The sequence below is a fragment of the Carcharhinus amblyrhynchos genome, chromosome 22, assembly GCF_965287045.1.
Source record: "Carcharhinus amblyrhynchos chromosome 22, sCarAmb.v2.hapA, whole genome shotgun sequence".
Taxonomy (NCBI): domain Eukaryota; kingdom Metazoa; phylum Chordata; class Chondrichthyes; order Carcharhiniformes; family Carcharhinidae; genus Carcharhinus; species Carcharhinus amblyrhynchos.
Genome location: NC_137345.1, coordinates 21,433,397 through 21,459,388, shown reverse-complemented (window position 1 = coordinate 21,459,388; position 25,992 = coordinate 21,433,397). Strand labels below are relative to the sequence as shown.

The 25,992-nt window shown below is 40.2% G+C and overlaps 1 protein-coding gene across 1 annotated transcript; it reads right to left on the bottom strand.

Annotated features, from left to right (window-relative positions):
- Positions 1-446: 446 nt before the first annotated feature.
- On the bottom strand, positions 447-24,143 carry sars1 (seryl-tRNA synthetase 1). Its single transcript, XM_080210021.1, has 11 exons — positions 23,922-24,143; positions 19,671-19,741; positions 18,287-18,367; positions 15,034-15,192; positions 14,613-14,756; positions 11,594-11,749; positions 9,942-10,163; positions 9,337-9,466; positions 8,271-8,428; positions 4,513-4,642; positions 447-1,829 (listed from the first exon to the last, which is right to left on the bottom strand). The coding sequence occupies exons 1-11, from the start codon at positions 24,055-24,057 to the stop codon at positions 1,675-1,677; spliced, it is 1,542 nt and encodes a 513-aa protein (XP_080066147.1). The 5' UTR covers positions 24,058-24,143; the 3' UTR covers positions 447-1,674.
- Between the last annotated feature and the right edge of the window lie 1,849 nt (positions 24,144-25,992).

The following is a 25,992-nucleotide window of genomic DNA, read 5'->3' as shown; positions in this document are numbered from 1 at the left end:
GATGTGCAGGCTAAGTTGATTGGCTGTAGTCTCAGAGGGATTAGCAGGGTAAATACTTGTGTTAATGAAGATAGGGCTTGGTGGGATTGTTGTCAGTGTAGGCACAATGGGCTGAATGGTCTCCTTCTGCATTGTGGGGATTCTAGGATCTTGTTTTGAATTTAATGATTGGAATCATAAATATAATGGAATGAAATTCAACTTTTGACAGGGCGGAACGTGCACTAATTATTCCCAGTTTATTTTCACACCTTTATAATAAACGTTTATTGTTTGGTTATTTCCTTTACAGACGATATACTTCTCCTAGGAACCTACAGCAGACCAGAGATCTCATGGCATTCCTCATGATGAATTGCGGGTGATATGAAAGAATTCTGGAAGAAATTTGAGTGATGGTAACAAAGTTTATAAATGTATGAATTCAGAAAAATTACAAATTTGTAACAAGCACAAATGTTTCGTTGCAATATGGAGTTGAATCAGTAGTGATGAGATTGATGCTCAACTGATCACAAAAAATAATTTCTATTAACAAGTCTTACTTTTTGAATGAAACCCAAAATAAGTCATCTTAACCACATCAGAGCAAACTCAGCGTATTTACAAAAGATGAAATAAAATCCTTACTCCTCATCTTTGATTTATAGACCCCTAAAAACCAAAACTTATGTTTCTTTCCAAATTGTTTCCTCTGTTGAAGGCAGTTACTCCATTAGTCCAGTCTATCCCTCACTAGTCAGTCTACAGAGAATGAGCAGGTTATTTGACCTTTTGAGTCAAGGGAAGAGTGACTACCTTCAACACTGAGGAAGCATTTGGGAAATGATGGCACTGGAATAGTAATCCAGCGAACCAGACTCGTGCTCTCGGACAAAGGTTCAAATTCCACATCAGCATCCTTCACTGACAATGGATCAAAATCTCGGACTACTTTCCTAACATCTGTGTGGGTGAACTTACAGCAGATGAACTGCAGTCATTCAAAAAGCTGGCTGACCACCACATTCTTAAGGGCAATTAGGGATGGCCTTGCCAGTGACACTCACGTAAGGAATTAAAAACTCATACATGTCCAATCATGTTCTCATTGAAGCCCAGAAAGCTGTATTTTTTGGGATGACCAACTTACCAATAATCAACAGGAGCCTCAACTAATTTTCCCCTTAGCCTTGTTCCCACCACAGCTCTAGAGACAGGTATCTCTAACAGCATTAAAATCTCAGACCTTACGTATAGATACCGTGCCTCATGGTATGTTAAGACATCAAGGAAATGGAAACATTTCTTTGCAAAGCTGCTTAGTAATATAATCTCTCCTGAAATTTAACCATAGCCTTTGCCAGGTTCCATAACACATTCAAAGACCACTATAATGCTCAATATAAAAACTGAAATAATTTAGACCTGAAAATCCAAAGCATGCTTACTTTGTAGTTATTTATTATTGTAACGAAGAGATAAAATTCCACATTGCATTAATGTTCATTGGCAGCAATCTCTCCATAAAAGTAAATGCTGAAATGTCCAGATGCACATTATTACTATTACATACATTGTTTCTCTGATTTTACTTTACATGGACCTCAGTTACAAATAAATCATCCACCAGAGTAATTAATTTGGACAATAAGTACACCAAGTATAATTTTACAGTACAATTAAAAGGATTCATTAATTGTTGACAGACATATTCTGTACTTTATTTTCTAAACTGGTATCAGACAAAGCAGGTTTCTTCTTGCTTCCTTCTTGCTGCTTCTTCTGCTTTTTAGACAGCTCCTGGTCAATTGGTGCTGGCTTAACAAACTTGATCAGCTCAGTCAAACCTAATTAAATAAGATGTAGGTATGTTTGTGGGTAGAGGAAGATGAAACATGTCATTTAATAGGTTAATCTTCAGAAAATTATCTCAGTAAAAGTTGCAGTTTCAGTTTCTAATTCAGTTGTTCTAATTTAAATATGCAAAGAAATTTGAACATTCAGATCAAGAACTTTTACTTTTTTTTAATGAAGAACATACTTCAAATTCAGAAAGCAGTTAAAATGTTTAAAAGCTTCATAGGATCTTTAATATTAGGAGACCATTCAGTCCATCAAGTCTGCACTTACTCGCCGAATGAACATTCTCCCTAATTCCACCCCCCCTTAACCTTGCATATTCTTTTTTCAATTGAATGTCCTTTTGAATATCTCAATCAAATCTGCCTCCACCTCCCTTTCAGGAAGTTCATTCCAGACTATTACTTAAAAAGTAATGCTACTGGCCCTTTGAGTTAATTTTCCCCCTCCCCCTCAGATCACTTCAACTACTTTTGGCCATTACTTTGAATCTGTACTCTCTAGCTCTTGGTGCTTTCTTGAGATAGGAACAGCTTCTCACTATTTACCCTGTCCATTTATTTATTTATCTATTTATCCTCAGGATCTTGAGCACCTCCATCAAGTCTTCTCTCAGCCTTCTTTTATTCAAGAAAAACAGATCCAATCTCTGCAATCTATCCACATAGCTACAGTTGCTTTTCCCTTGAACCATTCTTACAAATCTCCTCTGTACTCTCTTCAATGCCTTCACATCCTTCCTCAAGTATGGTGCGCACAATTAGATGCAGTACTCTAGATAAGGGCTAATTACTGTCATAGACAAGGTCAACATGACATCCTTAATTTGAGTACTAAATGCCTCTATTAATAAAGCCTAGAATACCTGGATGCTTTATTAACTGCTCTCCCAACATGCTCTGCCACCTTCAATGACTTGTATAGACCGAGGTCCCTTTGTTCCTGCAGCTCCTTAGGAGTTCGCTCTTTATACTGTCTCCACTGCTTAAATGAATCACGTTACACTTCTACGCATTGAACTATATCTGACATTTGTCGGTCCAATCCACCAATACGTGTGCCCTTTTGTCTATGTCTATTTTCATATTTTTTTCCCGGAGGCACTTCTTCTTGCAAAGGAATAGTTCCACAGATGCTGACCCCCTTTGTTATTTTAAATTATTACATTTTACTAACAGCTTGAGCAGGTTATTGTACAATTTAGTCTGATTCTGTCCTCATTCTGCTCAGACACATGCACTTCCCAGCTGCAATCACCATACAGTGATCAAGATAACGATCTGAGGCTGAATTTTCTTCACACTGTCTCAGGGATGCTGAGACCAATGCCCAATTGCTGCCTCAGGCAAGATCAAGCCAAGAACCTTCTGATCTGTACAGCTGAATAGAACATCAAATTTCACAGTCAAGTAATGTTACAGGCTCACAATAAATAACCTGAATTCTTGTGACGGGAACTTCAAAACAGTACACAATACTCAACAAGTCTTGAATTAGAAAAGGTTATCTTGTAAAAACTCACTTGTGCTTCCATCATTTAATAAGAGTTTCAACTTTTTAAATGTTTTTTAAAACTACAGCTTCGATTTCTTTCTTTTCTCACTTTGTTTTCTCAATCACTTTAACTATAAAAATATTGACCCTCCCCTTCCAAATCTAATTAAATTATCTCAACTTATCTTACGATAAGACCATAAGATACACGAGCAGAATAAAGTCATTCAGCCCATCACATCTGCTCTTCATTCAATCAAGGCTGATAGGCTTCTCAACCCCATTATCCCACCTTCTCCCCCAACCTTTGATCTCCTTATCAATCAAGGCCATATCTATCTCTGTCTTAAATATACTCAATGACTTCACCTCCACAGCATTTTGTGGCAATGAATTCCTAGATTCACCATTCTCTGGCTGAAGAAATAATTCCTCACTTCAGTTCTAAAGGGATGTATCTTTATTCTGAGGCTGCACCCTCGGTCCTAGTTTCTCCTACTAATGGAAACATCTTCCCCACATCCACTCTAGCCAAGCCTTTCAGCATTCAGTAAGTTTCAATGAGATCCCCCCCTCATCCTTCCAAACTCCATCAAGTACAGACCCAGAGTCCTCACATGGTTATATCATTACCTAGTCTCTTGGAATAATTCCTGTAGTTCAGAGTCAGCTCACCAATCCGGTCTGATTTATCCCAAAGCAGTCTGCATTATCTATTAACTCAACACTATTTGACCAGCAGTCATTACTGACCAGTAATTTACCACATAACTATATTCCCAAAATCTCCCATTCTACCAAAGGCTGGTAGGGATAATTTCATGGAGTTTTACTTGATTTAGAGAAATTATGTCTTGATTTTGTCCACAACAAAGATAAGCAGTTATACAGCACTCATTATGACCACCAGGCACCTCAAAATGCTTTATAGAAACATTTTTGAAGTGATCACTGTTGTGCTGTAGGAAATATGAAAGCCAATACGCACACATGAAGTGATAATGACTAGACTATCTTTTTGTGATGTTAACTGACAAATAAACATTCAGCAAGACTCTGTGGATAATCCCTACTTTTCTACAAAATATTGAACTAAAGCGAATCATATTTATAGAAAGGACAATGGCCTAACACTAGCGTGCAAGGTGTGTACATACAAACACTTTTTCCGCTTACCCGGTGGCATGTACGGCCTTAGAATTTCAGGCACCACTACACCATCTTCAGTCTGGTAGTTCTCTAGGATAGCACAAATAACACGAGTCGTTGCACACATCGTAGCATTTAACATGTGCACAAACTCAGCCTGGGAACAAGAGTAAAGGGAGATACTGATTCGACATTCTTCACATTTTCTTTTTATTTACAACCTTAAAAGATAAATAATTCATTTTCAAATCAATGTTATTTCTCTTCATCCTGCAATTTTCTACAGTCATCAATGCTGTCCTGAAGATAGCCTCCACATGAGTCTATCTCATAAGCACTGAGGCTCTCCAGTATCTCATGCATATAATTCAACCTCAAATCCAAGTCTTGGGTGGGGCAGATTGTTCAACCACACAAGGACCACAGATGAGCCCAATCTTTTCACTTGATACCCAAGCACCACTTCCTGCAGGAATCACACAAGAGGAATCAGGATGATTGGAACTCTAGCTGTTTCCCCTCTCTGGGCTAGGGAGCTGAAGTCAGCTACTGTACTGTCCCTGCCTCAAGTGAAATCAGCTTGTCACATCCAGACTCCCTTGATTCATGTGGTTCAGCTCAATTCTATACAGTAGATTTACTCACTAATTTTACATTTCTCCCCACAGAAACACTTTTAGTAAATAAAAAATTATTTTTTCACTCAAGAAATGCAAATGTGTACACTTATGTAAACAGATTAGTCTTTCACACCATTTACCTGATTTTAAAGGCTGAATATATCAATCAAAATAGTCTCTCGAGCATTCCACTTAAAAATATACACTCATACACTCATGCTTTGACGTTCTGACATTTTCCAACTAGTCAGTAGGCATGTGGTACTGTACTGAATCATACAAATAGTGAAGAATAGATTTACTTCACTTAAAGCAGATCGATGTGGGCATGTCAAGTGGCTTCAATGTTCCATGCTAACGAAAAAAGAAACACTGTGCTGGCGATTGCACATTCCACTATTATTAAGAACCTCTTGAAAGTGTGGATGCCAGCAAAGGGATGATGTGATTTTCTTTGTAATTGCGCAATAATTGAACAGCACACTGACACTCTGGTTAGATGACTTCCAAAAGTGACTCACTAGCACCAGTACTGACCAAGCTGGTCAAGTCCTGAAGGACGCAGCTAATAGATGGAGGCTGTGTTAGGTAGTGAGCAAACCAACAGAAGGAAAAGTTTCGACCTTGCCCTCACCATCCTACCTGTTGCAGATGCATCTGTCTATAACAGTGCGGATAGCAGTAAGCACTGTGATTGTGGAGAAGACAACCTATCATCATTATGACTGCACATACCATTGTATTGTGCGGAACTATCATCGCACCAAATGGCACAGATCCAGAACAGACCAAAAAGCTCACACCAGGCATCCATGAGATGCCGTGGGTCACAAGCAGCAACTGAACTACATTCCTTCACAATGTGTAGTTACATAGTCCAGTACACACCTCATTACGATCAAGCCAGGGATTAAGCCTGATTCAATGAGTGGAAGAAAATATCAGGAACAGTACCAAGCACCACTAAAAATGAAATACCAAATTGCTGAAGCTAAATATGGGACTAGGTGCATGTTAAACAGCAGAATCAGGATGCTATAAACAGCGAAGGAAGACGCTCTGGCAACATCTGCAACCTCAACATGGAGGGAATGCAAAAAAAGCAACTGCCTTCATGTTCAACTAGAAGTGCGGTGTGGATGATCCATCTTGGCCTCCTCCAGAGGACCCCACCAAAACAGACGCCAGTCATTAGCCGGTGCAATCTTAATGATATCAAGAGCACAATGGATACAGCAAAGTCTATGGTCTCTAGTAATATCTTGGCTGTAGTGTTGAAAACCTTTGCTTCAGAGCTAGCTGTGTCTATAGCCAAATTGTTTCAGAATCGGCCCAACATGGGCACTGGCCTAACAAATTGGAAAATTACTCAGGTGTATCACAGTCATACAAAGTAGGATAAATCCAATCTGGCCAATTACTGTCCCATAAATCTACTCTCAAACATCAGTAAAACAATGGAAGGTGTTGTTGAAAATAGTATTCAGTGTCGCATATTCACCCATAACTTGATCACATAAGTTCAATGTAGGTTCTGCCAAGACTACCACCCCCAGATCACATTGTGACCTTGGCCTAAAAATGAAAAAAATGGTTGGATGCCAGAGGTGAGGTGTGACTGACTGCCCTTGATATCGAGTATTGACAGAGTGTGAGATCAAGGAACCCCAGTAAAACTGAAATTAATGGGAATCAAGGGGAAACTCTGCACTAGTTGGAATCACAACTAGAACAAAGGAAGATGGTTGATGTTGGAGATCGATCTTCTCTCTGCCAGGATATTATTGCAGTTCTTCAAGACTGTTGTCAGTTTAACCACTTTCAACCGCTTCATCAATGTCCTTCCCTCCATTATAACGTCAAGAATGAAGATGTTCACTGATGATTGCATAGCGTTCAGGACCAATCATAACCCTCAGCTACTTATAGTCTGTGCCCATATGCAACAAGACCGGGACAGCATATAAACTCAGGCTGATAAAGTGGCAAGTAACATTCAAGCCACACAAATGCCAAGCAATGACTATCTCCAACAAGAGAGAATCTAACAATCTCCCTTTGACATTCAATGGCATTATTATCATTGACTAGAGGTTACTTTGCCATTGACTGGAAACGTAACTGGATATATAAATATCGTAGCTACAAAAGCAGGTCAGTGGCTGAGAAATTTGCAGTAAGATAACTCGCCTAATAACTCCCAATGTTAGTTCACTTATCCATCAGGCATAGACAGATATGGTGGAAACGCCTCCATTTGTCTGAATGAGTGCAACTCCAACAATATTTAAGAAGTTTGACTCCAACCTCAGTTAACCTGCCCACCTGATTGGCACATGTGCCTTAAACATACACATCCTCCATCATTTTTGCACTGTAGCTGCAATGTATAACAATATCCAAGAAATAATTTCCTAAAGTAATTCAATTAACGTGCAGCACTTTAGTATAAGCCAAGAGATGTGAGTAGACACTGCAACAATTTATGTCTTTTCCTTTTTCACCTTTATGACAAATGGTCATGCTCATTAAGGCAAAGGAGTTTCATGTTGTTGAATGGAACTTTTCCATTCTTGCCATCCAGTGCGTAAACCAAGGCCCAATAAGATAGAGCACTGTCAAATGCAGCATTAAATCAAGTGACCACAATTCATGTGTAACAATGGTTATATAAATGCAATTCAACATAAAGGGCACCACAACCACTGCTATCCTCCCTCAAGTCCACATAAATGTACCTCTAAGAGAACGATCAGAGGAGAAATCTTGGCTGACCATTTTTCCCCACAGCATTGGATAGAGACGAATGGTAATATCCTAGTGCTGGAATGGGGCTATCAGAAATATTAGGATTACCCAGGATTCTATGTATAATAACGCCAAATCATAAAGGTTAATTGTATTTGTCCCATACAAATGCTCCTTAGTCAAAAGATCACCTTACTTTGCCAGTGTGAGTTTGCCAATGTAATGCCAATTTGTGCATGCAATACTTTGGTCTTAGCCCAGACCGACAAAGAACTGGACTCAATTAGCTTTCACAATATAGTTTCACAATTGTCCAACATTATTTTTGTTTCATCAGTCAGAACGATAGTTTTCAAAACGAAGGAACAGTATGTTGCACTGTATTATCCATTCCTCTTATCCCATTTATTGACTTACTTTGTCCATCATTTTTTTGGTCTGTCCATATCTGATTCGTAGCCTACGTGCTTGGTAATCTGTACAATTAGAACAAGACACCAGCTCCCGGAAGGCAGCAGAGCCAGGAAACCAGGCTTCCAAATCAAGCTTTTTACTTGCGGCATGATTCAATGCACCTGCCAGTGCAGAAAAAACAAAATTAATTTCAGACTCATTTATGGAAATGATATTAAATTCAATAAACCATACAAAATAAAAAATGGATGATATGATTTGGAAACATTTTATACAAGCGGATAAAATGAGGTAAGGCAATTTCTCTACCTTTCCCTTTCATAACATTAGAACTATATTGATCCTTCTGTGTCTATGATATAATTTATTTTAGAATCAGGAATCACAACCAATACAAAGCATGCCAGCTAGCCAATGAAAGCCATTTCGTGTATTCATTGAAATAGCTTGGCAGAAAAAAAATCACATCCAAAGGAAGTGAGTTCTCTGATCAGAAATGGAAGTTTATTACTTACACTGATGGATCTTTGCTATAAAATAAAATTTAAAAGATCAAGCTACAATATTTTCACACACTGCCAGTAAACACCACCACCAGAAGAGACGGTGGTGTAGTAGTACTGTCATTGGACTATTAATCCAGAGACCCAATATATTGCTCTGGGGACCGGGTTTGAATTGTACATGGCAGCTGCTGAAATTTGTATTGAATAAAAGCTTGGAATTAAAAGTCTATTGATGGCTGTGAAAACATTGTTGATTGTTGTCAAAAATCCATCTGGTTCACTAATGTTCTTCACAACTGTATTGTGCAACTTTCTATGCAGTTGCACACTCCTTCCTATTAGTATGAAAGAAAACTACCTGTGTTCATATTACCTAACAAGAAAGAGTAATTAGCTTTTTAAAAATCTAAACCACATTTCTTACTAAGAGCAGAATGGACTGTAATTCACTTAATCCTTCAGTGACTTCAATATCTGAGTTGTTTTTCTTGAATTTAACCTACGTAACATTTTATAGACTCAACCAGACCACTGCCGAACCAAGTGCATAATTTTTCAAGTACCTGATACAATATTTACAATGCGGTAAGGAATGCCCAAAGACTGGTAGAATTCTTCAGCAGTTCCAATCATTTGCTCAAACATATCCCAAGATTTATTATCATGAGGGGATGCAAAAACAAACTGTTCAATCTGCAAAAACAAAATCAGATACACACTGAACCAGTTCTCTGTTGTGACACAATCATGAGTGATCAATAATTTGACAATTTACTGTTGAAATAAGTTTCATAAGTTAGAAGGAAGTGCTTTGAAGCATGGTTCCTGCTCAGATACAAGGGGCTGCTGGTAGTTCTGTCAAGTGACCATAATTCATGTGTAACAATGGTTATACAAATGCAATTCAATATAAAGGCCACCACAACCAACACTATCCTCCCTCAAGTCCACACAAATGTACCTCTAAGAGAACATCAGGAGGAGAAATCTTGGCTGACCATTTTGCCACACTGCATTGGATAGAGACAAATGGTAATAGCCTAGTGCTGGAATGGGGCTATCAGAAATATTAGGATTGCCTAGGACTGAATACATAATAACGCTATATCACACAAGTTAATTTACCGAGCTAGCCTTGATTCTTCGTATATCCAAACATTTTGATTACCTTCTCAAACTGGTGCACACGAAAGATGCCCCTAGTATCACGGCCATGTGAGCCAACCTCCTGGCGGAAGCAGGTAGAAAGTCCAGCATATTTAATAGGAAGGTCCTCCGGTTTTAACCATTCATCTCTGTGAAATGCTGCAATTGGCTGCTCGGAAGTGGCAATCAGATATTTCTCATCGACTGAGCTGTCATCTGATTTCTCACTGCCTTTTCCAACAACCTAATGAGAAAATGGGGTTTGTAGTTCAGTAGAATAATATTTCTATACACCTTTACTTTTGCATTAAGTGCTGACTTATGCAATGAAATAACACTGTAGCACTAAAATATAAAAATCTCGATAAAACTAGATAATTGCACTTATTTACAATGGCTTACTTGGGTAGCTTATGTGGAATATGAGCAAAAAAAAATGGATTAAACAGAACAATGGCTGTTTACAGCTCAGAGAACAATTTTCTAGTTGCAGTGGGCTCATCTTATCAGCATAGTGTTTAGCTATAGAGGAAAAGATAAATAAGATACCAGATTTTAACATGCAGATGTGAAGACCTAAATCAGAAAAGGTCATATTATTGCATGTGGCATATATCAGGTGCCATCTCACACACTGCACAATTCTCATCATTAAGCCATTGGAAGGTAAATTCTGCTGTTGGGATGCCTCAAGGCAAGAACTTTAAGAATTTTGTGAAGAAAGGTTGGGGATTTCCAGACAGATAAACTAGTTATTACAATAATCAACTAAACATCAGAGATTTTGGAGTCTTAGGTTGAACCAAGTGTCTACTGATTTCAGAAAGAGCAGCGTTGATTCACTACCTCTAAGTTGGGAAAGGATACAAAAAGGATTTCCACTCTTGACTGCTATCCAGAGACTCCTTTTGAAAATTGTTTTTGTATTTGCTGCATCTAATCTTTTAGGCTGAAATGAAAACACAAAATGCTGGAAATACTGAGAATCTGTAGAGAAAGAAACCTATTTTATCATCTACTCTTCGGAAGGTGATCTTTTTGAGACCAGGGTACATGCAGCTTAATAGTACTATCAGCTCTTTGGTACCCATACCACATGTCAGCCAACAAAGTAGTTCTCTTTATTCTATTTAACCACATGATAGTATGGTCAAATCCAATGCAGAGCTCAGCAACATCCACATGCATGCATTCTTCAGGAAGGTGCAAAGGATACCAAAGGGATGGGAAACATGCTTGATTTTTGTTCCTCAAACTATCTGCAGTATTCCCAGTGATGTTCTGGTTAAGATAAGTTCACTCATCACAAACCAGTAATCAAAAATGGGATCTTCTCATCTATATGGCTCGGTATAATATTAGTCAGTGCATATATTGACTGAACCATCAGAAGATACCAAAACTAAATTCTCAAATGAATCACGAGTCCCTTAAATTTAGTGAAAATTTAAAATAAAGGTGGTTGCTATTGATAAAATAATGCTCAATAAAGTGCGTTTGTGGATAATAGGGGATTTATAGGTGATAACAAATGCTGTCCATGATATGTTCATCGACGGCACCACAACAACAACCACTCTATTCCTAACAGCACATGGAGGCTTGGGAAAAATTTAAACATTTTTCCTCAACTATGACTTATGACTGGATAGAACAGATTTATTATTTTAATACCTTATAGAGTTCTTCATCAAACTGACTGAGTTGGGCCACTTCTTGCATCACTTCTTTTCTCATAAAGAATGGTGTATAAAGTGGAGTATAGCCTTGGCTGCACAGACACCGCAGTGCATGCTGGATTAGGGCTTGTTCTAGAAATACCAAGGGACCCTGTAAGAACAGGATAGAGATATTAAATACATTCACTGCACAGCACAAGATTTGATTACTTTTGTATATGTCAATACTTTTAACCTTAATTTTGCCAAATATCATTTTGCACACACACACAACTGATACTATCAGAGCTAATGAGCTTTTCTTTCTGATCCTATCCTGGCAAAAGAAAGTTCATTTGAAGAATAGAAGAGATTCCCCACTCTTTTTAATTGTTTGCCAGTACAGAACTTGATTATTGCTGAAAAAAAGAGACATGTTTTGCACTTATCAGGACATTTTGCCAGAATACCAATATATTAGTGGTAGACAAACTACTGCCTGTGGGACACTTTGTTGAGCGAGTGAGACCAGATTTTGCGAGAGTGAGTGGGGGGCTAGGAGGTAAAGTAACACGAGAAAGAACGAGACAGATCAGAGTGATTGATTGTTTTCCTCATTTATCTTTAAATACTTTAACTATTTATTGGTAATTGCAAGATTTTCTTCATAACGAAGTTATAATAACAACAGTAATAAAGCTTATCAGTAAAGCATATCTAAAGCCCCAGGCACTGGCTCCACTGGAAGTCACTGGGGTTACTAAAAGGCATGTCTAGTCACTCTCCAACAAACTAAAAGACCTAAAATGTCTGTCATCAGCAGCAGGAATCTTGGTTGATCTTTACTGCTTTAAGAATTCTGAGGGAGTGGTTAGCAGGCAGTTGTGGTCCATCAGATTTAAATATCAACTGACCACAAGGTGAAGCCTTCCACTGTTTGCTGGAGCAGACGAGTGAAGGAGCAGAGAGAGAGCTAAGATTTTACCTGTTAAAAACCTGTTTAAAATAAGCTTAAAGCACTTCGTTCTTTGTAGAACTGTTTAAAGCATTTATTTATTGTATTTACTGCTTTAAGAATTCTGAGGGAGTGGTTAGCAGGCAGTTGTGGGCCATCAGCTTTAAATCAGCGCCAGGTTTAAAAGGAGGCCTGGTGTAGACAGCGGGCAGCGGAGTGAGTGGGAATCAGAGTGAGCTACTAGGGCTTAATATCAAAAAGGGCTGGAAGGAAAAAAGGCCAGGTGAGTTCGTTTGAAAAACAAAAAAAAACAAAAAAATTTTTTCAAAACTACTACAGTGAATAATGGAGGGGCATGTGATGTGTGGTTTCTGTATGATGTGGGAACTGATGGACCCTAGGGTTCATCCCAGTGACCATGTCTGCAGTAAGTGCAGGTTGCTAGAGGAGCTCCAGCTCAGGGTAAATGAGCTGGCCTCTGAGCTACAGACACTGAGGCTCATCAGGGGGAGAGAGGGTGCCATTGTCAATGGGGTGCAAGTGACATCCACCCCTCCTAGACTGGCTAACTCTAAGGGTCAGGGACAAGAGGGGGCTGCTGGGAGGAGGAAGGGGGGTGAGGAGCGGAGGCCTCAGCCTCTTAATCTGCATAACAGGTTTGAGGTTCTTGCTTCCAGGCTGGACGAGAACGAGGCAGGTGAGGTTGGTGAGCAAGCTGCATACGGTACAGTGCTGCAGCAGGACATAGGCAAAGAGAAAAGGAAAAGGAACGTAGTAGTGATTGGGGATAGTGGGGTGAAGGGTATTGACACTGTCCTTTGTCACAATGACAAAGTGCACAGAAGGGTGTGTTGTCTGCCTGGTGCTCGGGTCCGGGATGTCGCATCTGGGCTGCAGAGGAACCTGGAGTGGGAGGGTGAGAATCCGGTTGTTGTGGTACATGTGGGTGCCAACGATGTAGGCAAAATGCGAACTGAGGATCTGGGGAGGGAGTATGAAAAGCTGGGAATGGAATTAAAAAGTAGAACCGACAAGGTGGTTATCTCTGGGCTACTGCCTGAACCGTGTGCAGATGGGCGTAGGGTTGACAGGATTAAGGAAGTGAATGGGTGGCTCAGGGATTGGTGTGGGAGGAATGAGTTTGAATTTATGGGGCATTGGCACCAGTATTGGGGTAGGTGGGACCTGTTCGGGCGGGATGGGGTTGGTCTGAACCGTGCTGGGACCAGAGTGCTGGCGAATCGAATAAAGAGGACTGTAGACAGGGCTTTTAAACTAATTAGTGGGGGGGGAGGGTGCGAGGGTAGGTGACCTTACGAGGTCTAAAGTTAAGGAGAGTGTACATGTAAGGGAAGAGGCCAAGGATGTCCCAATAATAGAGGGAGTAGGGGGCGTGAGTATAGTTGGTGGCGTTGCGGCAAATAGGGTCCAGGTGAAGGCTGGGATGAAAGCACTTTATCTGAATGCACGAAGCATTCGGAATAAAGTGGATGAGCTGATGGCGCAGATCGACACAAATGGATACGATCTGGTGGCCATTACAGAGACATGGCTGCAGGGTGACAGGGACTGGGAGCTGAATGTACAGGGCTATCAAGTGTTTAGGAAGGATAAGCAGGAGGGAAAAGGGGGGGGGGGGGCGCGTAGCTCTGCTGATTAAGGATAGCATCACGGTGGTAGCAAGGGATGATATTGGAGCAAAGGAGGAGAGGGTGGAATCGTTGTGGGTGGAGATTAGGAACAGCAAAGGGAGGAAGACGCTGGTGGGTGTCGTCTATAGGCCCCCGAATAATGATCTGGAGATGGGGCGGGCTGTTAACGCGCAAATAAGTGCGGCGTGCAGGAATGGGACGGCCGTAGTTATGGGAGATTTCAATCTGCATATTGATTGGTCGACCCATGTTGGACGTGGGGGGCTCGAGGAAGAGTTCTTGGAATGCTGCCGGGATAGTTTCCTCGAACAGTGTGTGTTGTAGCCGACGAGGGAGCGAGCTACTGGGATGTGATACTACTTGTATTTTTTTATGCTGGATGGAATTGATAGGCTGCAGCCAAGTCACTGAACCTCTTTTAAACTCACCTTTAAGAAATACCCTCGGCTCCCTGCTACTACAGCTGCCTTCTCTCCTTCAAAACCATCAACCATTACCACCAGGTCAACATGGGAATACTTCTTCATGGTTGTACAGTCTCCCCATGTTTTCTCCACTTTATTGTCTACATCCTGAAAAAGGACAAACATAGGAATCCTCTAAATTTTCATCACATTGCAAAATCAGAAATAACTTTTGATAATCACCTGCAGGTTCTCTCTCAATAAGTGGACAATAGTGACATTACAATTATTAATCCTTATGCAAATATGCCTACAAATTCTGAATTATGAAGACTAATTGGCTACAGAAATGTTATGTGGTACATTCTCAAGTAATCTAGGGATAATGCAATTGCTGATGACAAGTCATAAGTCAAATCAGAAATAAGATAAGCTTTGTTCATACCTCATCATTGCTGATGGGTACAGAGGGATGCAGGATATTACCAATTTCTCTCAAACTCTCTAGCCTCCGTCCTTCCAGTTTCAGACGTTCTGCATCACATTTGCCAATAGCTTCATCAATGAGAATACGTACTTTCTTGATCTGAGTTACACTTAAACCCTGAAAGGTAAGAACATGCCAGTTAAGAATTAGTAGCTTAAGAAGCTATGCTCAAATTTAACGGAGTCATTTATTGTATTAGTCAGCGTAGCTTGCACTGCATCACCAAATTAATTTTAACAATGTGCAACTCAGATTTGCAATTATATTCTGCTGAGTGCATATGCAGTTAAAAAAGGGAACTGACCACGAAAAGGTTTAGAATCGAAGGACAAAATTATTTGCTCAGAAAATTCAAATCTACAAAATTTCACGTGGCTTTATTTGTTCTTAATGAATAATGCGAAGGATAGGGTACTTGTTTGTTCACTCAACCATTGTGCTCCCACCTCAGGGTAGCGAATGGACTGGGTTCCTATAACAATGCTTCTCCACGAGACTAAGGATACCACCTGTCTATTTTCAACTTGAGGTTCGGTGGCGTCAGAATACAGGCTGAGAAAATGCAATAAAAAATCTCTCCCATGTTAGTAATTGTTCACAGGTAAGAACATGGTTGTCAATTTCCACCTCATCAAGGTGGCTTGTCCAAATAAAACTGGAGATGTGAAGATACATTGTACAGGTCCTTGGTTTCTGCCCACTCCAGGGAATTAAAAGTACAAAAACCACACGATCACACTATAATCGAGAAATTTAACTTTACTATAATATAGGCAGAACTGAAACATGGGGGTAAGGATTTCATGAATAAGCAGTATAAATCTGTATCTGTTGCCTCAAGCAATGGACTCAAATATAAATCCAGAACAAGCTGTAATAAAATAGAAACTGCTGGTTTTAGATAGACTGAGCAGCAACAACAATCCCATCTCAATGATCTTTTGACATTATTATATCCCACCAAACCCTTAACTGATATAAGCAACTGATGCCTTAGAAATTCAGATGCTTTTAAATTCATGGCCATCACAAGAGAATAGAACAAATACTTTTCTTTGAGATTTCTTAAAATAAATAATCCATGAAATACTCAGAAAGAACTTACTTGCTCAGTTCAAAGATAATTGATAAAACATCACTACATTGATGCAAGATATTCAACAAAACAGACTTCAGTCACACTATAGCCAAATGTTTACCTCTATACTGACTATAAACTGCTGTATAATTTTAAAGTTTACAGAAAGTGTTAGCAAAGCAAGAAACAGTACAAACCACTTTGGAAAAATAGCTGCAACAGTAATGGGTGGATTGAAATGGCACAGGAACAGACACTTCAGCCCTCCAAGCCTGTGCCAATCACATTGTCCTATCTAGGCCAACTGCTATTATCCCTCGATTCCCTGTCTGTTCATGTGTCTATCCAGATAAGTCTTAAATGTCACTAACGTATCTGCCTCAACCACCTCACTTGGCAGTGCATTCCAGGCCCTCATCACCCCTTGTAAAAAATATTACCCCCCCACACATCTCCATTGAACCTTTCCCCCCTCATCTTGAACTTGTGCCCTCTGGTAATTGTCATTTTTGCCCTGGGAAAAAATCTTCCTACTGTTCACCAATAACTTTTACCTACATTCTACACAGTTGGCTGACAAATATTTTCCTGTCATGGAGTAAAATTACTAAATTACAAGGTGCTTTTGATTTGTTCCATGTGTAGTTACGTTACATGACATCAACCCAGCAATCAATATGCTGGAAGACTCCCATAAAGACGGTGTAGCAAAAGCCAGTTGAAGATTTTTATTTATAAAAGCTGGAAATAAGTACAAATTTGCTGGATATTTTCCTGCAGCTATCCCGCACCTGGCTCTCTCCAGCACAACTGTTCCAGACACATTGCTTCTCGCAGATGCAACACCAGCCTGATTATTTCTTCCTACACCACTCTCCAGAGTCTAAATCATCCTCCAATCTGAGACAACAACTTGCAGGTATTTTCTTCTGTCTTATGTACTGAGAATCAGAATAAACTCTACAAAGAAATGGCCAAATATAGACTGAGTGGTGACTTTTCCAAATTTCTCTGCTCTGCCCAGAAGCACAATCCTGACCAACTCAACTTCTCTTCCAATAGCCACGTCATCAATAAAGTCCAAAATAAACCGAATTCACATTAGTTCATCAGCCTGCTTGACAAATTAACACACACTGAAACCAGCAACTTCAGGCTTTAGCTATCTTTCCCATTTTCCTTCTCATTTTTCCCAGGAAACTTCCATTTTGATTTCTTTCCAATTTGGAGCTGATTTCACAACTTGTCTTTCAAAATCGATCCTGACCAATAGATAAACTTTGAATATCTGACATCATTTTGCTTCCCTTTTTTAAAAGTCTTGAGAGCACAGGCTAACAAACCCATTAATTGTTCTTTTAAAATAGGAATGGCATACCTGACGTTTGTAATTTCTTTCCTGCTCCTTTGTTTTATTCAATGTTATATACCCTTGTTTAGCCTCTATGAAGAGGCTACACTGACATTTTAATCTTTTCTCTTCACAGGTATTCATGGATTTGATGTGTACTACCAACATTTTCTAGTTTTATGCCAAGTTTCCTTATTGAAAACTGATAACCATTAAATTTACCTATAGAATTCCATGATGAATATTGCAACAAGGTGACATGGTGATTCAGAGTGCAAGTATATTCATTGTTTAATTACATTGAACAAGAGTACACACTAGTCTGAATCCTGCTCCCATATCTGCGTCGCTTTGCTTAGGAATAAAAGATAATCAGATGAGAAAGAAACCATACATGGGTGGTCTCTAGTGCTTCCTGGTCAGAAATTGACAGTAGAAGCCCAAGAAGAAGACACAAGGCCACTCTTGCTATTGTAAGCAATAAGCCAGGTCATGAAGAAAGAAAATAAAACTAGAAAATCAAGAAGGGAACTCACTAAACACAAGTATAAAAATAAAGTGCACAACGGACTCACTTACTTACATTCAAGTCAAAGATATGAATGTTCTTATGTTCTTATTATGCTAATGTAACTCTTCAGTGCATTTTATATTAAATTGTTGCTCACCACAAATCTCACTGATGGCCAAAACAACTTAACTATTCAAACTATTCTTTTTAAAACAACATCAGCAACAATGGTAGAAAGAAAAGATGATAAATGAATCTGGGTGCCACTTACAATTAAAGCTTCAGCATTGAGATCATCTAGGTTCTGTGAACTTTGGGGCAGAGCATCACTTTCACCAACTGGTTCCTTTTTCTATGGAAAAACAGCAATACAAATTAAAACTTTATAAGTATTATTAAACAATCATAAATCTGCTTAATCAACTTGATTTTTGAATTTTTAGCACTGTATAAATTGTTTGTCAGATTAGATGAAAGCATGACACAGTTCAATTATTCAAATCAAAAGAGAAAATGCTGGAAAATCTCAGTGGGTTTGGCAGCATCTGTAAGGAGAGAAAAGAGCTGATGTGTTGAGTTCAGATGTCAAAGGGTCAGCTCTTTTCTCTCCTTATAGATGCTGCCAGACCTGCTGAGATTTTCCAGCATTTTCTCTTTTGGTTTCAGATTCCAGCATCTGCGGTAATTTGCTTTAATCAATTATTCAAATCATGATTTACATAAATCACCAAATGTATTACTTGCCAATACACAATTTAATTGACCATCATTTACTGAATACACTAGCAAGCAGAAATTTAACATCAAAATTAAAAGATGCCACTATTGACTGGACTCCACAAAGAACTGCCTTCATTAATAACCATGGCCTCCACAAATGGACCTATTTGCAATCCACCTTAAAATATAACCACTATTACCACAGAACACAATTTTATAGCCATCTATGCAATAATTTGTCAAAGGCTTTTTAGGGAATCAAGGTCCACAATATCTGTGAAGCTAAATTAATTATTTGATGAATTTATCAGCCTGGGCTTTGTGTAGCACTCTTGCATCAGAGTCAGAAGAGCATGGGTTGAAACACAACTTCAGAAATTTAGACTCACAATCTAGGCTGAAACTTCAGCAGTCTTTTTGTAGGAAAATTGAATTGTTCCTTTTCAAGGTGAGTTTAAATGATTCAATGGCACTATTAAAGGAAACAAGACAGCTTTCCTCGTCAACATTTATCCTTCAACCAACTTTACCAAAACAGTTCATCTGTTTATCTTACTCTTGAATGGGAAGTTTGCTCCATAGAAATTGGCTGGCATGTTTAACTAGACTGCAACTATGAGCGCGATCTTACCTACTGTTCACGCCACACTCCCACTGCAGCGGGATCACAGAATTTGGCGCCCAGCCAAATTTCTGTTCACTGCAGCGGAATGAGAAAATCCCGTTGGTGTGAAATGACTTTCATTTCAATTGCCATAAAGCACTTTGGCACATCCTCAAAGTGTGAAAGGTACCATAAAATTGCAATTTTTTTCTTGCTATCTCTCCAGTAAGACAGCTCACCATACAAATGATCTACTAAAGCATCCTTGTGGTGCAGGGTGGGGTCCATCATCAGTGATAATAATGATCTGGTAATTTTAAGATTAATTTACCTTCATTTTTTCTCCAATTGTTTTACTGCAAAGATTTTTCAATTTGTTTAAGTTGTCAACACGGAACCGACCTGGTTAAGAACAGAAAGACATGAGCAGAAAACATGACAGTTGTGTGTTTAGTGTAAAAGAAACAGGGACATGCATTTAGCAGTGGAAAGCACCGTTATAAAGATGCTGTTTCTCCTTGTGTTACCAAACTGGTCTGCAAAAAACCTAATTAAATAAACTAGTTTGGTGCATTATCAATTAGCAACTCAAACTTCCTTTCTTCAGTTAAAATATTTTTGTTTCTTCTGACAGGTAATATGAATGCACTGAATTAACAATCTGTAACTGATGGATTTTATCAACTTGAATCTAAACATTTTAAAGTACCAAAAATATTTGAATGTCTGAAAATTACTTTTCCCCTAGTGAAGGTAATAGCATTTTGTTCCAAAATAAAAAACGTCATATAAGGTGTTACCACATGGAATAAATTTGCTTACAAAAAATATAGAATCGTCTGAATTTCCCTGAACAAAAGTATTAAACTATACCTGCTGAGGGCAAGACAATGCTATAAAGGATATTAAAATGGAACAACAAATTGTTCATTATTAAAGATCAAGACAAGAAAAAAAATCAAGGTTGGCATTTTTGAAAATTTAAAACCAGTCCTGATTTTGTGAAGGTTTTTGAAGTCAGACTATCAGTGTTTGCTGTCATTACCTATTTAAAACTGGATTCAGTGCAAGTGCAGACGAACTCAGAAATATTAAACCTGTCGTCTGTCATGCTCTGCTGTCAGACTGCAAAATGAATCAACCCCTAATGCTAACATCCCACCCAAGACCAGCAATCACTGAAATCAGTTGATGTGATAAGAACTCCCCCTTTCCTCTGCTTCCAGCCCCCACTTGCTCACCCATCCTCTGCCAGTACTGCACTCACTGAAACATCTGGCAATAGGTCATGGTACACTTGCATGGTTCCCGCGGCACGGTTGAAAACCACTGCTTAGATGACTCCTTCCATCATTTTACTGATGATCACGAATAGACTGATGCACGATAATTGGCCTGGCTGTATTTGTCCTGCGTTCTGTGAACAGGACATAGCTGGGCCACATTGCCAGATAGATGCCAGTGTTGTAGCTGTTCTGAATAGCATGGCTAGGAGAGCAACAAACTCTGGAGCACAAATCTTCAGTATTATTGACAGAATATTGTCAGACTCTATAGCCATTGCAGTATTCAACACCTTCAGTTGTTTCTTGACATCATGTGGATGAATTATTTGACTGAAGGCTGGTATCTGTGATGCTGGGGACCTCTGGAGGAAGCTGAGATGGATCATCAACTCAGCACTTCTGGTTGAAGATTGCTGCAAAAGCTTCAGACTTATCTTTTGTACTGATGTGCTGGACTCCTCCCTCATTGAGGATGCAGGTATTTGTGGAGTCTCATTTTCCAGTGAACTGTTTAATTATCCAAGACTGGATGTGGAAGGACAGTAGAGCTTAGATTTGATCCTTTGGTTCTGGGATTAGTTCTATTACTTGCTGCTTCTCCTGTTTAGCATGCAGGTGGTCCTATGTTGTAGCTTCACCAGGTTGATACCTCATTTTTAGGTATGCCTGATATAACTTCAGGCATGTCCTCCTGCATTCTTCATTGAGCCACAGTTGATCTCTTGGTTTGGTGGTAATGGCAGAGTGGAGGATATGCTGAGCCATGAGGTTACAGATTGTGGTTGAATAAAATTCTATTGCCGCTGATGCGCCAGTGGATGCTCAATCTTGAGTTCCTAGGCCAGATTGAAGTCTATCCCATTTAGCACACTGGTAGTGCCATACCACACAATGAAGGATATATTGAATGTGAAGACGTGATTCATCTACACAAGGACCGTGCAGTGGTCACTCCTAACAATGCTGTCATGAACAGGAGCATCTGCAGCACACAGACTGGTGAAGCTGAGGTCAAGTATGTTTACTTCTCTTGCTGGTTCTCTCACCACGTGGCACCGACCCAATCGTGCAACTACGTCCTTTACGACTCAGCCAGCTGGATCAGTAGTGGTGTTACAAAGCCACTCTTCCTGATGGACACTGAGGTCCCCATGCAGGGTACCTTCTGTTCCCTTGTCATCCTCAATGCATCCTCCAACAGGGCTTTAACATAGAGGAGCTGAGGGGCAGTCATACATTAAAATAATTCTAGAAATTTAGCAGGTGCATTTACTGCAGAAAATACATGACCTTAATGATGCATTGATATGAAAATAAAGCATTTTGAATACCTCACTCAAAGAGGAAAACACAGATTATGGGTTTGGGCCTTGTCATTTATCGTGGATTGCTAAATTTAGTGAAAATGTATGGCTGTGCAACTGACTGTATCTCAATTATTCCCTTAGAAAAGAGTCACAACAACTTAAACACCAAGTTCGAAACAAAGATATTAAACTAAAATTATAGCAAAATACTACAGACAAAATCATGTTGTGCACTCGTTTGGAAAGTAAAACAAAAATCTGGCTCACTGAGATTGCATCAGCCTTTGAAATTTAGCAGCAGACACCCTGTGGAAACACAAGGTTACTGCACAAATGCTATCCTGCCACTGAATGCGTTTGTCAGGAAATGCCATATGGACAAGTAGTTGACAAGAGACCCTCTCCCAATGGTATAAAACTACCTTTCTTAAAAAAGGCTGACAAAGTATTTGAGCTGTTGCTTTTTCTTGGCAGGGAGTTGTACTTTTAAATACCAAAACACACCCAATTAGAAGCTACCTCAAAAAGAATTGTGATTATATTATCAAATACTAAAACTCAGGCACTGGAGTGATGCAACTAGGGGCTTTTCACATTAACTTAATTGCAGTGATGATCTAATAAGATAGACTTAAACTTAACTACTGATCTGTAGGCATTCACAGCAATTTAAATTGCAGTTGGTGATATCCTTGCTTGGTTTCTGCCCAGTTGGAACTCGACTATCCCGCAAAGGAAACTGTTTTGAGGGTGTGTTGTGCCTTTCTCAAACATTCGGTGAGTACAGTGTAGAGAACCACTGTAGCCTATTAAGGTGAGTCAAGCTGCAAAGGCCCTACAAAACCAGATCAGCAGATGGTTTGACGCCAGGCTGAATTTTCACCTCTGTCAAAATACCACAACCAACACTTCAACTTTTGAGTACAAATACTGAGTCCAATGATCAGCATAGTTTAGGGATCCCCATGAAGGAACACATTTGATCCTTACTCATTGAATGCTTCTAAAATGTTAACAGATCAACAGGATAAATATGTGGGGTTACATGATAGGGCTGGGGGATTGTTGTTGATGTAACCTCGATGGACCAAATGGCCTCCTTGTGCACTGTAGGGATCTTATGATTCTTTGCACCTCCAATTAGGGCAGCACGGTGGCACAGTGATTAGCATTCCTGACTCACAGCACCAGGGCTCAATTCTAGCTTCAGGTGACTGTCTGTGTGGAGTTTGCACATTCTCCCTGTGTCTGTGTGGGTTTCCTCCAGGGATCTGGTTTCCTCCTATAGTCCAAAGATGTGTGGGTTAGGTTGATTGGCCATGCTAAATTGCTCCTTAGTATCAGAAGGATTAATAGGGTGAATACGTGGGGTTAGGGGGACTGGGTCTGAGTGGGATAAATTTGATTTGTCACATATATAGGTATACAATGAAAGATATTGTTCTTGGGTACTATACAGACAAAGCATATCGTTTATAGAGTAGAGAGGGTGCAGTCATAGCTATTGTTGTCGGTGCAGGCTCAATAGGTTGAATGGCCATGTTAAATTGCCCCTTAGTGGCAGGGGGATTAGCAGGGCAAATACATGAGGTTACAGCGACGGGGCCGCAGTGGGATTGTTGTCGGTGCAGGCTTGATGGGCTAAATGGCCTCCTTCCACAATGTAGGGATTCTATGACAACACCAACCAAAGGCTTGTCCATCCCGCTCAATCGTCAGCAAAACCATCAAAATGCAAAGTGTTGAGATTTAGGATTGACTGCAGCCGTGCAGTTACCACCCTAACGCTGGGTGAACCACCATAATATGAGCTAAGGCAAAGTCACAGCGCCTTTCCATTCTAGAATTTGACAAGCTTGCAGTTCTGAAGGGAAGAGCTGCAGACTTTCCCCCCACCCCACTGAAATTTGGGGGGGGCCTTAATAAAATTCTCGGGGGACCACCCCCTCTCTCCCCCCTACCCCACCCCACACTCCCCATTGCACCCACATTTCCTCCATTCCGAGTCCGCCTCCACCAGCTTGTCCACCAGCGACACGTCCTTGAAGCGGCTGGCTTGGTTCTCCCGGATTTTCTCGGGGTCTCCCCCCTTGTCCTTGCGGAACAGATCCAGATCCAGCACCATAGCGGCGGATTACTCCCGGTCCCTCAGATCGCACCTCCGGCAGCCGCTCCGCTCACACCGTCGCCAGCGGCCCGCCGAGCATGCGCAGTAACCCCGCCGGCACCGGGCCTCTGTGCCAGCAGCCGCCCCAGGCAGCGCCACCCACAGGCACCTGCTCCACACTGCGCCGGAATGTGGTCAGGAAACGTTGCAATGCGCCCGGCGCTGGGTTTGAGAGTGTTCGAGTGTCCCCTAGCGGAAGGCATGACGTGTCACTTTAGTTTATTAAACTTGGTTTAGTCGTCGCAAGTAAGTTTGCATTAATACTGGAGTTGAGGGGGTTGAACTACGAGGAGAGGCTGAATAAACTAGGCTTGTACTCGTTGGAGTTTAGAAGGAGGAGGGGAGATCTCATTGAGACGTACACGATGATGAAAGGGTTGGATGGGGTAGAGGTGGAGAGGTTCTTCCCGCTCAGAAAGGACAGCAGGACTAGAGGGCACAGCCTCAAGATAAAAGGGGGACAGTTTAGAACGGAGGAGGAACTTCTTCACTCAAAGGGTGGTGAATCTCTGGAATTCTCTGCCCGTTGAAGTGGTGGAGGCTGCCTCGCTAAATATATTTAAGACGCAGGTAGGTAGGTTTTTGGTAGGCAAGGGGATTAAGGGTTATGGGGAGAAGGCGGGAAAGTGGATCTGAGCCACTTCAGATCAGCCATGATCTTATTGAATGGCAGGGCAGGCTCAAAGGGCTAGATGGTCTACTCCTGCTCCTATTTCTTATGTTCTTATTACTGATGCTGGCTTTGGAATGGGGTGGGCACAGTAAGATGTCTTGCAATACCAGGTTAAAGTCCAACAGGTTTATTTGGTATCACAAGTTTTCGGAGCACTGCTCCTTCATCAGGTGAGCAATGAAAACCACTCACTTGACGAAGGAGCAACACTTCGAAAGTTCATAATTCCAAATAAACCTGTTGGACTTTAACCTGATATTATGAGACACCTTACATTAACACTGCAATGAAGTTACTGTGAAAATCCTGCAGTGCCACACTTCGGTGCCCGTTTGGGTACACTGAGGGAGAATTTAGCGTGGCTAATGCACCTAACCTGCACAACTCTCGGATTCTGGGAGAAAACCAGAGCACCCAGGGGAAACCCATGCAGACACGGGGAGAATGTGCCAACTCTTCACAGGCACCCAAGCTGAGAATCAAATTTTATAAAGATTACAAATGTACTCATGCCGATGTACTCATGCTTATATCTGCACCCACCCCATCCCTTCTCTATGTATGGTATACTTTGTCTGTAAAGCTCGCAAGAAACAATATTTTTCACTCTATACTAATATATGTGCCAATAATAAATCAAATCAAAAGTCCAAGATGGGATGTAATGCCTTATCTTGTCAGCTTGGATCTTGTTTGTCTCTCTTGTGGGAACCATGAATTGGATTCAATTGGAATTTGGAGCACGTTCTTATCTGCTGTTCATGCCATGCTCCCACTGCAGCAAGGTCGGAAAATTTGGCAGAAAATCTTGCCAATGGTGAAAGGTAATAAGATTCCAGTCTTGGTTTTTGGAGCAAGTGAGGAGATGGATTTGGGTCTACGAATTCAATCTGAGCATTGATTTTGTAACTTAAAAAATAGAGTTTTTTTAAAAAAAAGGAGGTGATTACTCATACATAAATACAGATAATGCTGATGTAATGCAGCATTTGTAAAGGGAAAGGCAAAGGTAACATTTGTGGTCTAAGTTTTTTCATCATAATGAAATGTTAGCATTATTTTCCTTTATTCAGCTACAGTTACATTGACAGATAGCAACCCAAAATGGTAACTTGCCCTCTCTTTTTTTAAGACATCAACTAAGCTTCTGTGCATTTGAATTGTTTTTTGTGAAGAAATCTACACCACAAACATTCTCTACAACTTTCCCTTTACAAATG